The 12153-nt window shown below is 54.8% G+C and overlaps 5 protein-coding genes across 5 annotated transcripts; 3 read left to right on the top strand and 2 right to left on the bottom strand.

The window, feature by feature from the left end:
* Positions 1–7: 7 nt before the first annotated feature.
* On the top strand, positions 8–2034 carry BXZ73DRAFT_39698 (MFS general substrate transporter; the record flags this gene model as incomplete). The annotated part of the gene is made up of 8 exons (XM_048018435.1): positions 8–258; positions 332–447; positions 502–681; positions 740–875; positions 926–982; positions 1036–1619; positions 1677–1765; positions 1819–2034. The coding sequence occupies 8 exons, from the start codon at positions 8–10 to the stop codon at positions 2032–2034; spliced, it is 1629 nt and encodes a 542-aa protein (XP_047882609.1).
* Positions 2035–2322: 288 nt separating this feature from the next.
* BXZ73DRAFT_39587 (fungal-specific transcription factor domain-containing protein) lies at positions 2323–6335 on the bottom strand (the record flags this gene model as incomplete). Its single annotated transcript, XM_048018408.1, has 19 exons — positions 2323–2913; positions 2970–3043; positions 3100–3119; positions 3179–3251; positions 3308–3402; positions 3524–3752; positions 3802–3907; positions 3957–4035; positions 4086–4227; positions 4285–4314; positions 4361–4441; positions 4486–4688; positions 4794–4979; positions 5037–5122; positions 5174–5241; positions 5309–5548; positions 5595–5742; positions 5790–6007; positions 6098–6335. The coding sequence occupies 19 exons, from the start codon at positions 6333–6335 to the stop codon at positions 2323–2325; spliced, it is 2907 nt and encodes a 968-aa protein (XP_047882608.1).
* Positions 6336–6593: 258 nt separating this feature from the next.
* Positions 6594–7677, top strand: BXZ73DRAFT_96742 (uncharacterized protein; the record flags this gene model as incomplete). The annotated part of the gene is made up of 7 exons (XM_048027151.1): positions 6594–6624; positions 6675–6701; positions 6754–6778; positions 7144–7162; positions 7218–7361; positions 7415–7519; positions 7579–7677. 7 exons carry the CDS (start codon positions 6594–6596, stop codon positions 7675–7677), a joined length of 450 nt encoding a protein of 149 aa, XP_047882607.1.
* A 107-nt stretch (positions 7678–7784) lies between these two features.
* Positions 7785–9634, bottom strand: BXZ73DRAFT_87184 (uncharacterized protein; the record flags this gene model as incomplete). Its single annotated transcript, XM_048024462.1, has 10 exons — positions 7785–7844; positions 7898–8050; positions 8111–8413; positions 8470–8624; positions 8686–8899; positions 8950–9037; positions 9093–9121; positions 9142–9146; positions 9196–9348; positions 9385–9634. The coding sequence occupies 10 exons, from the start codon at positions 9632–9634 to the stop codon at positions 7785–7787; spliced, it is 1410 nt and encodes a 469-aa protein (XP_047882606.1).
* Positions 9635–9807: 173 nt separating this feature from the next.
* Positions 9808–12120, top strand: BXZ73DRAFT_96740 (lung seven transmembrane receptor-domain-containing protein; the record flags this gene model as incomplete). Its single annotated transcript, XM_048027150.1, has 12 exons — positions 9808–9912; positions 10040–10117; positions 10174–10443; positions 10500–10542; positions 10592–10734; positions 10785–10877; positions 10930–10984; positions 11031–11093; positions 11149–11292; positions 11345–11473; positions 11527–11673; positions 11726–12120. The coding sequence occupies 12 exons, from the start codon at positions 9808–9810 to the stop codon at positions 12118–12120; spliced, it is 1665 nt and encodes a 554-aa protein (XP_047882605.1).
* Between the last annotated feature and the right edge of the window lie 33 nt (positions 12121–12153).

Here is a 12153-nt window from a genome sequence, read left to right as displayed (position 1 = left end):
CTTCCTCATGGGCAACAGCGAGAAATCCCCGACTCCCACCACTGGCGACAGCGACGATGTCTCGGCTTCAGCTGTAGACCACGCCACTGCCCAGCCACCGGATGACAAACCACAGGGTGCCCTCCGATCCTCTCCACTAGTCTTTAACCCCGCTAACCTCTCCCTGTCAGATCCTAGCGCTAGCAAGCCATATAGCGTCTACACATCCAGGGAGAAATGGTTCATCGTCGCCGTCACCTCTTTTGCGGCCATGTTCAGGTCCGTCAGCGAGATAACAACCTCTGTCTGGCACGTTGCAACGTCGTTGACGCACGGCCCGGTCCGTTTACAGCCCATTGACGGCGAACATCTATTTCCCTGCCATTCCAACGATCGCCCTTGCCTTCAACAAATCAACGGAACTCATCAATCTGACTGTAACGGTGTACATGGTCATTCAAGGTGTCGGTAAGTCCCCTCGGTGACTTCCATCAAGTCCGTCCCGTTGACATTCATTACCAGCGCCTATGTTCTGGGGAACGCTGTCGGACCGTTGGGGAAGACGTCCGATGTTTGTCGTCTGCCTCCTCGTCCTCTGTGTTGCCTGCGTTGGGCTCGCCCTCGTGCCCACGGACGCCTACTGGTTTCTCATGCTCTTCCGGTGCTTGCAAGCCGCCGGCTCAGCGAGCACTATCGCCCTCGGTGCGTGGCTGTCTGAGCATAATTCCAACCACAGCGCCGTTTACGTGACCCTCTGCAGGCGCTGGTGTGATAGCGGACATTGCGGCCCCTGCTGAGCGCGGCAACTTCTTTGGCATGTGGAGCATCGGGCCGATGGTAGGACCTTGCGTCGGTCCTATTTTGGGCGGTGTTCTCGCCGACAAGCTGGGATGGAGGTACGCCCCGCCACAGTACTATTTCTTCAGGCATCTCTGACTGCTTGCAGGTCCATTTTCTGGTTCTTGGTGATCTCGTCTGGAGTATGTGCGCTTGTCATGATACTGTGAGCACATTGTCAAGATTGTATGTCGAATAATTCAGTTGACGTGCCTACAGCCTTCTCCCAGAGACTCTTCGTGCCATGGTCGGAGACGGGAGCATCCCACCCCCCGCGTGGTACAAACCCGTCATCCCCGTCATCAGCCGCACAACACAGGACACCAGCGACGTCGTCCGGCCACCCCCTCGCCCCTTCCAGAACCCGCTCCTGCTCTTCCTCTGCCCCGACGTGACGCTCATCCTCCTCTTCAACGCGCTCGTCTACGCCGAGTTCTACGCCGTCATCGCCACCATCTCCGTCCTCTTCCAGGAAGTCTACCCGTACCTCAACGAGACCGAGACCGGTCTCTGCTTCCTCCCCATCGGCATCGCCATGCTCCTCGGCGGTATCGTGAACGGGAAGATCTCCGACCGCGAGTACCAGCGCATCAAACGCCAGATGATAGGCAAAATCGAGGCCGACCCCGAGAGCACCCTCAAGCCGGAGGACGTGACGAAGGAGGAGCACTTCCCCATCGAGCGCGCCCGCCTGCGCCTCATGCCGTTCCTTTTGGGGATCTTCTCCGTGGCCTGCATCGGATACGGCTGGGCCCTGCAGGCCCACGTCTCCCTCGCGGGCTCGCTCGTGTTGCAGTTCATCAGTCAGTTTGTGACCCGCTCCGCTCCCTGGCGATCTAGCGCTGACCTCGTCGTGCCAGTCGGCTGGACATGCATCGCGATCATGAACAACGCGCAGACGCTCATCGTCGACCTCGTGCCCGAACACGGCTCTGCGATCACGGCATGCGTTCGTCTTTCTGGTTCTTCGCAGTCTCCGCCGTTGCTCATCGCAGCTCTCAGAACAACCTGGTCCGGTGTTGCATTGGAGCCGTCGCGGTCTCTGTCATCGATCTAATCCTCAAGGCTCTCCGTCCAGGCTGGACGTACGTTCTCCTAACGGGTATCTGCGTCCTCTTCTTGCCAGTCCAGTGGGTCATCCTGCACTATGGGCCCATCTGGAGGGCCCAGCGACGAGCGAGGAAACTCGCTGCCGGGCAAGCGACGCTGAAAGTGTAATCTGCTCATCTATAGTTGCTTTCTAATCACTGCACGGAAGAGGTTCGTGCCCTTACGACATTATACTAGACTTTTACGTATACATTCGGGTTCGGCACATCGTAGAGTGGGCCGAGAGATGGTGCTATGTCTGAAAGGTAATATGAAGACGAGGTACAAGTACAGCGAGATACGGCGTAGAGCAGAAGAACGGCATAGTAGAGACTAAACAAAGCCCAAATACACAGCAGAGAAAGTCGCTCATTGACATCCCAGGTCAATGCATCTGCATCCGATATCACAAAATCTCTACCGCCGATGCCCATCCATATGGTGACCGTTGGTAGTTGGCCCGAAGTTGAACCCTGTATGGTAAGAGGTGAAGTCGTTGTTGAAGCCCTGAGAAGGTACGGATCCGCCATTCGGCGCAAAAACATAGCCGTCCTGGGGATGAGAACCCTGGGGCACTTGGGTGGGTGAGTAGCTGGGAAGGGAAGAGTAGGGCATAGGCGCGGAGACGGGAGGAATGTCCATAGGAGCTGTAAGTCCCAGGCCCTGGAGACCTCCCGGGGTCATGAGCTGAGTTGGCCACCACTGATAACCGGGGTAGAAGGTTGTTGGCATTTCGGGCGCAGGGCCTCCCAACGATTGGGTAAAAGGTGTGTTTTGAACTCGGTCACAAGAGGCGCCAACGCTGGCGCCAGGACCACGCAAACCATCCGTGGGTCTGTGCATGCCTCGAGAATGTATGTCGGTATTCTTCGGACCTCCGAAGGCATGATCAACGCTACGCTTACGCCTGTTCGCGTCCGGAGGGTTCACCGGGTAGTTCGACTCGTCGAGGCGAACCTTGGCTCCTTCTAGCAGCTGACGCAAGTTGGTAGCCGTAGGCCACAGTCGCTGGAAAGTCAATCCAATGTTAGTGCGAATCGCTTGTATTAGCACAGCTCACCAACCTCTATCCGTCGGCATGCAGCAATACACCGTGTCAAGCCAAGGGTAGCCTGGGGATCCCAAGGGCGTCGTGACACTGACATTTAACGACTATGAGGACAGGACAAGGTAGAGGCGTAGGGGAATACTCACGAGTAACGACGTGCATGATACTATATCGACAGAGAGAAACGTGAGTCGTCTCAATTGCGCATGTTCTGAGAAGACTCACCCCGCAGCTTGTAGGTATATGCAGAGAAAAGCGGGCGCTCTCTCCAAACCGAACCGTTCGTGATACGTTTCCGCTGTAGGCCAGCATTAAGACAACGGGGAGAAGGAGTAACACATGGGGCATAAGCACCTAGTGTAGAGATATGGACGGCGGCGGCGGAGCAAGCATCGAGTGCCTTCAAGGTGAGCGGATCGGCGGCCGTATTCGAAAGCGACTGGATAGGCCTGAGACAGAATGCTTAGACATGCGTACGCGGGGACATCGTTCAACTCACTCTTCAGATGCGGGCAGACTGATGCATAATGACGTCATTGACTGTGCTAGGAGGATGGCATCAAGACTTACAATGCCCGATGCAACAGCAAGACAGCAGCGTGGTACTCGGTGTGTAATACAAGTACGTGGGGCAGCACGTTGGCATTCTTGTCGTTGAGATTATACCGCAGAGGCTCAGGTAGATCGATCTGCCACTTGGCGAGGCGTGTCTCCAACTGCTCAAAGACCACGCGACGTGGAATATCGATGGGCGGTTCGACAGGGTATATCTTGTCCATGATGTCGGTGATGATTACGGCTATTTTTTGTCACTAGGTAGCTCGTGAAAAACATCAAGTTTGACATACACAGATGACACGCTTGCTTAAAGGAGGTCATCAACCTCGACGTTTGAGGTGTGAAATGACCGAGGATGCCTGGAGGATACGGCTCCCACGGTTCATTCTCATCTACCTATGGATTTTGAGTTAAGTATGAGGATATCAAGTACTATCCAGCTAACCTCGTCTGGTTTCGGCAGCGGTATTGAATAATCGTTGGCGCGGAACGTGATCGGCCTGCCCAACCACACAGCAGACAGCCTACAGGAGGGTTGAGAACATGATTGAGACATCACACGATCAGTACCTACTTATCGGACATACAGCAAGACCACCAGATGTGCTTCCTGATCTGCTTCTCAACATCAGAGAAAAGTGGCTGCTTGCCGTCAACCGTCCAACTTTCGGTATTTCTGTTGATCCCAAGGTCGATAGCCATGCGCATAGCCATACCTGATATCACAGCGCATTATAAACGGTCGCCATCAGTGACCACGTACTTCGACGCACCGCTGTATAACCACCCCTTGTCCATGGCACCTAATAGCGATGAGCTTGAATTTGAAATTGCATTTAGTCCGCTCACCCATCCCGAACTCCCGGATAGCCAGGAGGAGAAGAGCTTGACAAGTGGAAGGACGACTGCTCTGGTATTTGCGATCTGTGCCTTCCGTCAATTTTTGTCATTGCAGTGAGAATGTGGGATCTGACCAAGCAATTTGTGGGCGTCCACGGCGAAACTCTGACCGGCTTTGGAGAATGCGCCACTTTCATCCAGTGGATGATCGTCCACCCTGTCGGAGTATCGTGCTGCGATGGCGAACATCGAAAGCAGCAACATCTTGCAGGGGCGTTGCATGGGATGGCGATGCAATGAGGTAGTTGTGACAGTAGCCGGCAGAGGATGGTTCGACCTGTGGAATTCTTGTGAGCAACACCTAGATGACGTGAAGTGACAACCGACATTCTAAGTCACTTGCGTCAGTCTTGCGCTGATGTAAAATAGAGGACATACTTACAGAGCGCCGTACTGGTAGAGGAAGTCTTGCTTGTGTATGACTGGAAAGAAGGGATGTACATAGGTGAAGTAGAGCTCGAGGAGATACCGTTGTACGTCCGGCGCAGGCATGTCCACCTCGACATCCTCTTCTTCGTTGATGAGATCGTGGGAGGGTGACTCCGGGTCGACGTTCGCCATGAATCGCCTACACACCAAATGTATGAATTACTTCGGTAGCCACTGTTGGTTACGAGATGCTCACCAAATCCTGTTCTTTTGTTTGTCGTCACCCTGACCATGGCTCTGCGCTAACAGTGGAAGACCTGACGCGGGTCCATGATACCGGAACTGTAATCAAACAATGTGAGACGGTTGAGAGGCCAGAAGGAACACAAGTACCTCCTTGTTCTGATCCACAGAAAGATGCCCGAAAGCCTCCGCTGCCTCGTCGAGAACATCAGCGGGCTCTGTAGTAGTCACGGATTCTAGAATGTTATTAGAGTTGCGGTGAACTTGTTCAAGGGACCTACGCACGGGCCGAATCAGACATCGTATACATATTGTCCCAGTTTTGTTGATCCGGTATGTTGAGTGGCCATTGCTCCAGCCTTCTCCGGGTACGCGCGTAATCCGATGAGTTTCCTGTCGAGGATGACGACCTCGAAGGTGGGCTCATGGGAGATGATGAATAGCCTCCCCACTGTGTGCCATGCGCAAGGCGAGCAAAGAGCTGGTCCTGCCATTCTCGGGTAGGGGTGGCGGATGCAGTGGGATCTACACTGGAATGAGACAGCATCACATACGAGATGAGGTGGCTTACCTTGGGAAACAATCTCTCTCGACACTCGGGACTGCCTTCGTGATCTCCTGTCTTCTCGTGCAGGCGTGTGCTCGGGTACATCAACGAGGGACGCGTAAAAGCCTTCGGTAGTGAGATCGTGCCGACTATTCATGCGTCCTCGTGATCCCTTGGAGGTCATCAGTCAAGGGCAGGGAGATGGCGGCGGAGACGCACATATGGCCCTGCTTGCACCCGATCGAGGATCGCGCTAGCAAAGGAGTCTCCCCGCAGGTCGGTCATGATAGCCTGAGCTCCCGGCGACTCCATGATGGTAGCAAGAATGCACTCGACCTGATGCCATCGTTGTTCTATGGAATGAATGTAACCCTTGGGAGGACCACGTTTGAAGCTCGGACCTGTGCGCATGGGTAAGAAGACGGGAGCAGACCAGCCTATTCCCGCAACTCGCCTTGGAAGGTGCATGCTGGTGGCATACCGAGAGTGAGCCGAGTATAGAAAGAATTGTCCGGGAGGAGACTCACGTGTGCCAGCAATTTCGCAGTTTTGGCACCTCTCGTCGGTGCCAACCTCGCACTTGGACTTGATCTTCCTGCACCTGTCGCACGCTGTGTGCTCTCGGTGAGAATTACGTAGGGGCGCGTAGCGAGAAAAGCGGTGCGTGCCTCTTTTCACGCCGGCCAATTTGGCGGCATGGTCTGCGACAGTCTCGTCCTCTTCCAACTGCTTGACGGTGGGGTTTTGGTCCGGGATTGACGCCATAGCGGCAACGGACAGCTGTGGGGGCTCGAGACGGGAAGACGGTGGTCGCTGGGACAGAGGTGGGCCGGGCGCGGAGCCCCTGGGAGCTGCATAGAGCAGCCCGAATCCTCTGACATCACCGTTCGAGCCACCCCTGCCCCGGGCCAGAGCGACGACGTCAATGGCGCGTCACGTGGCCGTGCCACGCCCGGGCGTCTTCACGGAGCGAGAACTCTCGCGGGAGCTTCGCGAGTCTCCTCCGCGCGCGATGGGCATCCAATGGCCAGCGAGCAGCCCTTGACCTTCAACCGTCCGTAGCCCCAACTGCGCTCTGCCGTCTCTCCGCTTACTCCTCCTTAGAAGCCGTCCGTGGCGTCACCGAGTTCAGTGCGTGCGTGCCTCGCTCCACACACACTCCTCTGCTTATCTTGTCTTTCAGTTGAAGTCGCGACACACACCATCTTGTACGTCCGACAAGTGTATCCTGCAGAGTTGTTCGTGCGACGCCGGAAATACAACACTGCCGTGTTTCAATCTCGGCATCCTGCTCTAAACGAATACATCTCCACCGCCATTCAAGCAGTAGCAGATGAGTTGACTCATGTAAACTCATCCCCTGATGTAGCTGTACGTAGAGCTGAGGTAACGCAGGGGCATGTCGACAAACTCGTCGTCGTCCTCAAAGGCGCCGATGAGAAACCTCTCGAGCGATTTATCTTCGCCGTGAGGACGACTCTGAAAGATGTCGAGGCCTTCAACAAGGACACCAGGCGAGTCTTTTGGAGGTCTGCCGTGTGGCGCATGGATCACTTACTTCCTCATTTGCCAGTGTGGAGGGTGCAATCACTGTCAGCTCACTTGAGCAAGCCTTTCGTTCGTTCCTTGTGAAGCTTTGCATGGTAGAAGCACAACTCGGGCAAATGTACCGGGATGGTCAGCCTCGCCATGGTGTCCGGGTGGTTCGACCTGACCATCGATCCAGATTTGTCCTTTGCTATTCTCTTGGAATTACAGGACAACGTAGCACCGGCCGCGTCTCCTGGCGAGGTAAGGCACTGCACAGTCATCCACTGCACCAGCATACCGATTAGCTTGCTCAGGACCCGCCGCCATGGATACCCGCAACTACAGCTCACACAACCGCTGGTGCATCTGACACGGCTGAACTTCATATGATTCGAGCAGTTGACACAGGCATCATTAACGTCGGTGTAACTTTCTGGTCCATATATCCGCATCTTTTCACGATCTTGTCCCGACGCAGATCTCTATGGCTGTTCAGGAGTCTGTGTTCAAACTTGCTCTCGATACGGAAGAGAAGCAAGAAAGCAAGGGTAAAGGGAGGGATGACAGGAGTGCCTGATAAATCGAGCCTTAATGTCCATCGTCGTACGAGATCTATCGCATCCTCGTGGCGATCATCAATAGAAGCAAATAAGAGTACAGAACATGACGAGAAGGTCCGTGCGATTAGACGTCTACGCGTATACGTTGAATAATTGGTATAACCCGATCCCATTCCTCCATGGCCTGAGAATGCACGTTGTCAGTTATTACCGAACCATGAAGTTACACATACATACCGCCTTGTAAAATTCGATTTGACCATCGGCATAGCTTCCGAGCATCTCTTTCATTTCGGCTTCCTTAGTCAACTGGAAGACCTTCTGTTCACGGAGAGTCTCGTCACTAAACGCATCTGACGTCTCATGAGCTGTCTGAACAGCGTCTTGCAGCTTGACGACGAAACACGGTGTGAGTGGCAAAAAGATGGACATAAAGGAGCATTGGCGCACCTCCTTAATCTTGACGTCGAGCTTGCGCATACGCTCTACACGACTACGATCATCGTCCGCACCGCGAATGGCGTCTACTCTGTCTTTGAGGTACGCCCCGAGGCCAAGGCCGGTGCTCCCAGCACGACCGCTAATGACTGCGGCCAGGCGATCCCGCTCCGCCGTCACGTTGGATAGATACTCTGAGAGTTCTTCAAAGTCCATCTGCTTCTGGTCGCGAAGCTTGAGAACGGCGCGATTGGCATGCGAGTACTGAAGCACTGCGTGGAGGTGGACGAGGAAAGGGTCGGCGGTCATTTGCGTCTACAAGATCGGTATGTGTAAATCCCCACCCCGTGGCTTTGAGCCATGATGCTTACCGTGTGGCGTATGAGCGCAGAAAACTCGAGGAGAGTGTTCGAGAAATGGTTCAGGGGGTCGGTGATGCCGGACTCCAGGAAGCCAAGACCCTGCACGGCAACGGCGAGGTCGTGGTAGTCTCCCGTAAGATCTTCACCCGGTTCAGGGTTGCCATCTCTTTCAGCCTCAGACCCTCGCACAACCAAGGAAAACGAGATAGATGGAAGGAGGCTCACCGTTCGTGCGGTTCCGAATCCGGCTGAAGAGACGTTCAGAGAGCGTGATGCCTTCCTCGAACTTATCAACATGTTCGCGCATGGCCATGAAGCGTTCGTCGGGCTTGCGCACGCGGGAGAATGCGTTTAACAGGGTATCAGAGAGACTGTCAATCACGCCAGATGATTGCTCCGGAACTGGAGGATGAGCAACATGCTGGTGCATGATGACATGCTGCATAGCGAATAAGCAACATATCCGCAGGCGAAGATAGATCGACGTACCCATTCTGTCGACTCAAAGAAAGCACGCAAGAGCGTGCTCCTTTGTAGTGTTGGGTGTCTGGCGAGTCGTTGCAAGAAGAGGTGCAAGCTGCACATGCCTCAGCATCGAGGGTAGGGGTCATCACAGCATTATGGAAACTCACTCTGCTCGCCGTCGCTCCATGAACTCGGGCTGAATCTGTCTCCAGTAACATATTCTATATAGTCGTTGAGAGGACGTTCGGTGATAGAAGGCTGGGAACATACCAAGCCTGTGCTTGTCCGGCAGAGGAGGCACGACGCATGCGGGAAAGTCTTTCGCGAGATGCGAACGAAGGAAAACGAAGTCTGTGAAACGCCTCCGCGCCGACGGAGTAGGTGTTGAGAATATGGGGAGATTCGTCTTGCGTCGTATCAGCACTTGTCGGACATTGCAATAAGGGCGAAAGGAGACACACCTTGGCAGAGACAAATATGACACGTAGGCATCCTTCGTTTCCGCAAGCTCCTTGACGGGGTCTTTGACGGTGGTGATGAGGTAGCCCTCCCACTTCGGGTCGTGTGGCCCGCGCCCGTCCTCGCTCTCGGAAGTGCTTTGCCTGAAGCCCAGAGTGCCTACGGCAGTGGACGGGCCATCGTACGAAGGCGGGATAGCGGGAGATTCCCAGGTAACGCTGTCGAACACGTCCTCGTCTTCGCCGAGCATGTTGTGGGGTGAGGAGAACGCAGCGGGCACAGTGGGGGAAGGGACAGTGCAGGCGAAAGCGGAAGCGGTGCCTGCGCGGCTCGCGGCGCGACGTCAGAGACCACGGCGCAGTCGCATCTTCACCGTCTCTCATTCAACCACCACCACCACCCTTCCACTCCTCACCGACCGCTATGGTCCGCCACTGGGGATGGCTTCCGTTCTGTTCTGTTCTCCTTGCCGCCTGTGGCGCCGCGGCGTACGAGGTCCCGATTGCCGACACCGACTACGACCGTCAAGTCTGCTCTGGAATGTGGGGAGGGCAGAATACATACATAAATGGTGGCGTCATCTACCCGTCCAACTTTGCCCTAGCATGCTCACCGTACACCCAAAGTTACATTCAATCCCACTTCTCATGGCCAGCTTGCAACAGTCATCTATGAATGGGGCGATGTAGGATACCTTGGGGTGTGGGATACATCGCGGTCAGAGGACTTGCCAGTGAGTCTATCCCTGTGTCTGCGCGGTAATCTCGTCTGACCAGAACACGCAAGCAGAAGATCTATGTGTGCACGTCGGACGCCATGCGCGGCGGTTTCTGCACCTCCTCAGAGCTCGGGAAGTTCATCATCAAGCTGGCCGACGGCAAGTCCGTGAACGACACCAGTTTCTGGACTGCACGCGTTGCCTTTTCGCAGGGGAATAATACCGGGTCCGATGGTTCCGAGGTCGCTATCTCTGGCCTCTGGAACAATCCTGCCGGCAACCCCACGCCCCCGAAGGAAACTACACTTCGCCATGGAAGAGACAAATCGGTCTTCAAAGACGTCAGAACGGGGCTGCATTGAACCCAAGTCCCTCTGCGCTTATAACTTATAACGAGCCCATTCAGTATCTCGTCCGGAAGACCGGCTACTACTGTGTTGGTGTGTACAAATGCCTCTGCAATCGTACGCTCACTCATCGCTGGTTCAGCCACTGTCCCCATAACTGTTCTCGGTTCGTCACGTTCTCGAGCCGACACCGACGTAAACTACCACCCCGCGTACAACGGCACTGTCTTCTTCCGAAACACCTTCGATGGGCAGCTTCCAGCGTCCGACTACCCGAAAGTTAACGTAAGTCAAAGCCCATGGTCATAAATGCTCTGAGTTTACCGTCAGTGCAGTTCTACTTCGCGATGTTCCTGCTATACTGCGTTCTCGCCATTGGTTGGGGCTGGCTTTGCTACCAAAACGTCCAAGACCTTCTCCCCATTCAGGTAGATATGACGCTTAAAGCAACATGGCGTTGAGAGCTCACACATCCTCTAGTACTACCTCTCTGGACTCCTCGGCTTCCTCATCGTCGAGATGCTAGGCAATTGGGGTAAGCTCCTATTGCTCAACATGGTGCATTCGCTCACTGCCCTTAGCCTACTACCGATACTTGAATGCCCACGGCGAAGGGACCACTTCCACGGTGTTCCTCATAGTTGGTAAGTGTGATCCACGAGTATTGCTCTCCACCTCGCTCATCCCAGTACGCTGTAGTTGCAATTCTCGATGCTGGTCGCAACGCCCTCTCTTTTTTCCTTCTCTTGGTTGTCTCTCTTGGACTGAGTGTTGTCAAAGAATCTCTTGGTAGGCTGATGCTGAGGTGCCAGCTCCTCGCCGGTGCACACTTCGTCTTCGGAGGTATGTCGAGATTGTGTCTGTTCACAAGCCCAGGCTAAGTTTGTGTACGTAGTGCTGTACGCCGTCGGCATCGTCGAGCTGGAGCTGGAGTCTAGCTCTGCCTTCGTTCTCCTTCTTTTCGTCATTCCTTTGGCCCTTACTCTCAGCGGCTTCCTTCTCTGGATCATCTATGCTCTCAACGGTCAGTTGGTTTGTATGACCATCAAATGCTTGACTGACTTTCTCATAATTCAGCGACAATTGCTCAGCTAGCTGCCAGGAAGCAGCACTACAAGCTCTCGATGTTCGTCTGGCTCCATCGCATCCTCTTGCTGACGGTCGTTGTCATCGCGATCTTCTTCGTCGTATCGTCAATGACATTCTCTGGGCGTCTCGCCGAAGGTGACTGTCCGTAACGTTGTCGCGTACCCACATATCTAACTGGGCCTTCTAGACTATGGTTCCAAGTCATGGAAGTCTCAGTGGTGGCTGCTCGATGGCTGGCTCTGCCTCCTTTACCTCGTGGACTTCGTTTCTATCGCCTGGCTGTGGCGCCCCTCGCCCAACAACAGGAGACTGGCCATGTTCGACGAGCTTGCCCAGGACGAAGAAGACGCCGAAGACTACGATCTCGAGTCGCTCGAACGCCGCACCGAGGCGCGTGGCTTCCACGAAGATGACGATGCGGCGACTCTTGTTGGTCGCGGCGTTGGCGACGACGCTGTCGTCTTCGAGATTGGTGATGAGGACGAGCAAGGCGAGGAAGACGAAGCTACACCGAAAAGGCGGCGTGGGGAGCAGCATGATGGCAATGCGCACGAGAGGGAGGGCTTGATGAAGGACGATTAGGTACACGTATGGGTCCATATCTAATATAGCATT

The sequence above is a fragment of the Epithele typhae genome (assembly GCF_022376455.1).
Source record: "Epithele typhae strain CBS 203.58 chromosome Unknown BXZ73scaffold_3, whole genome shotgun sequence".
NCBI lineage: Eukaryota > Fungi > Basidiomycota > Agaricomycetes > Polyporales > Epitheliaceae > Epithele > Epithele typhae.
Note: the sequence above shows the minus strand (reverse complement) of the source record. Positions and strands in the feature narration are given on the sequence as shown.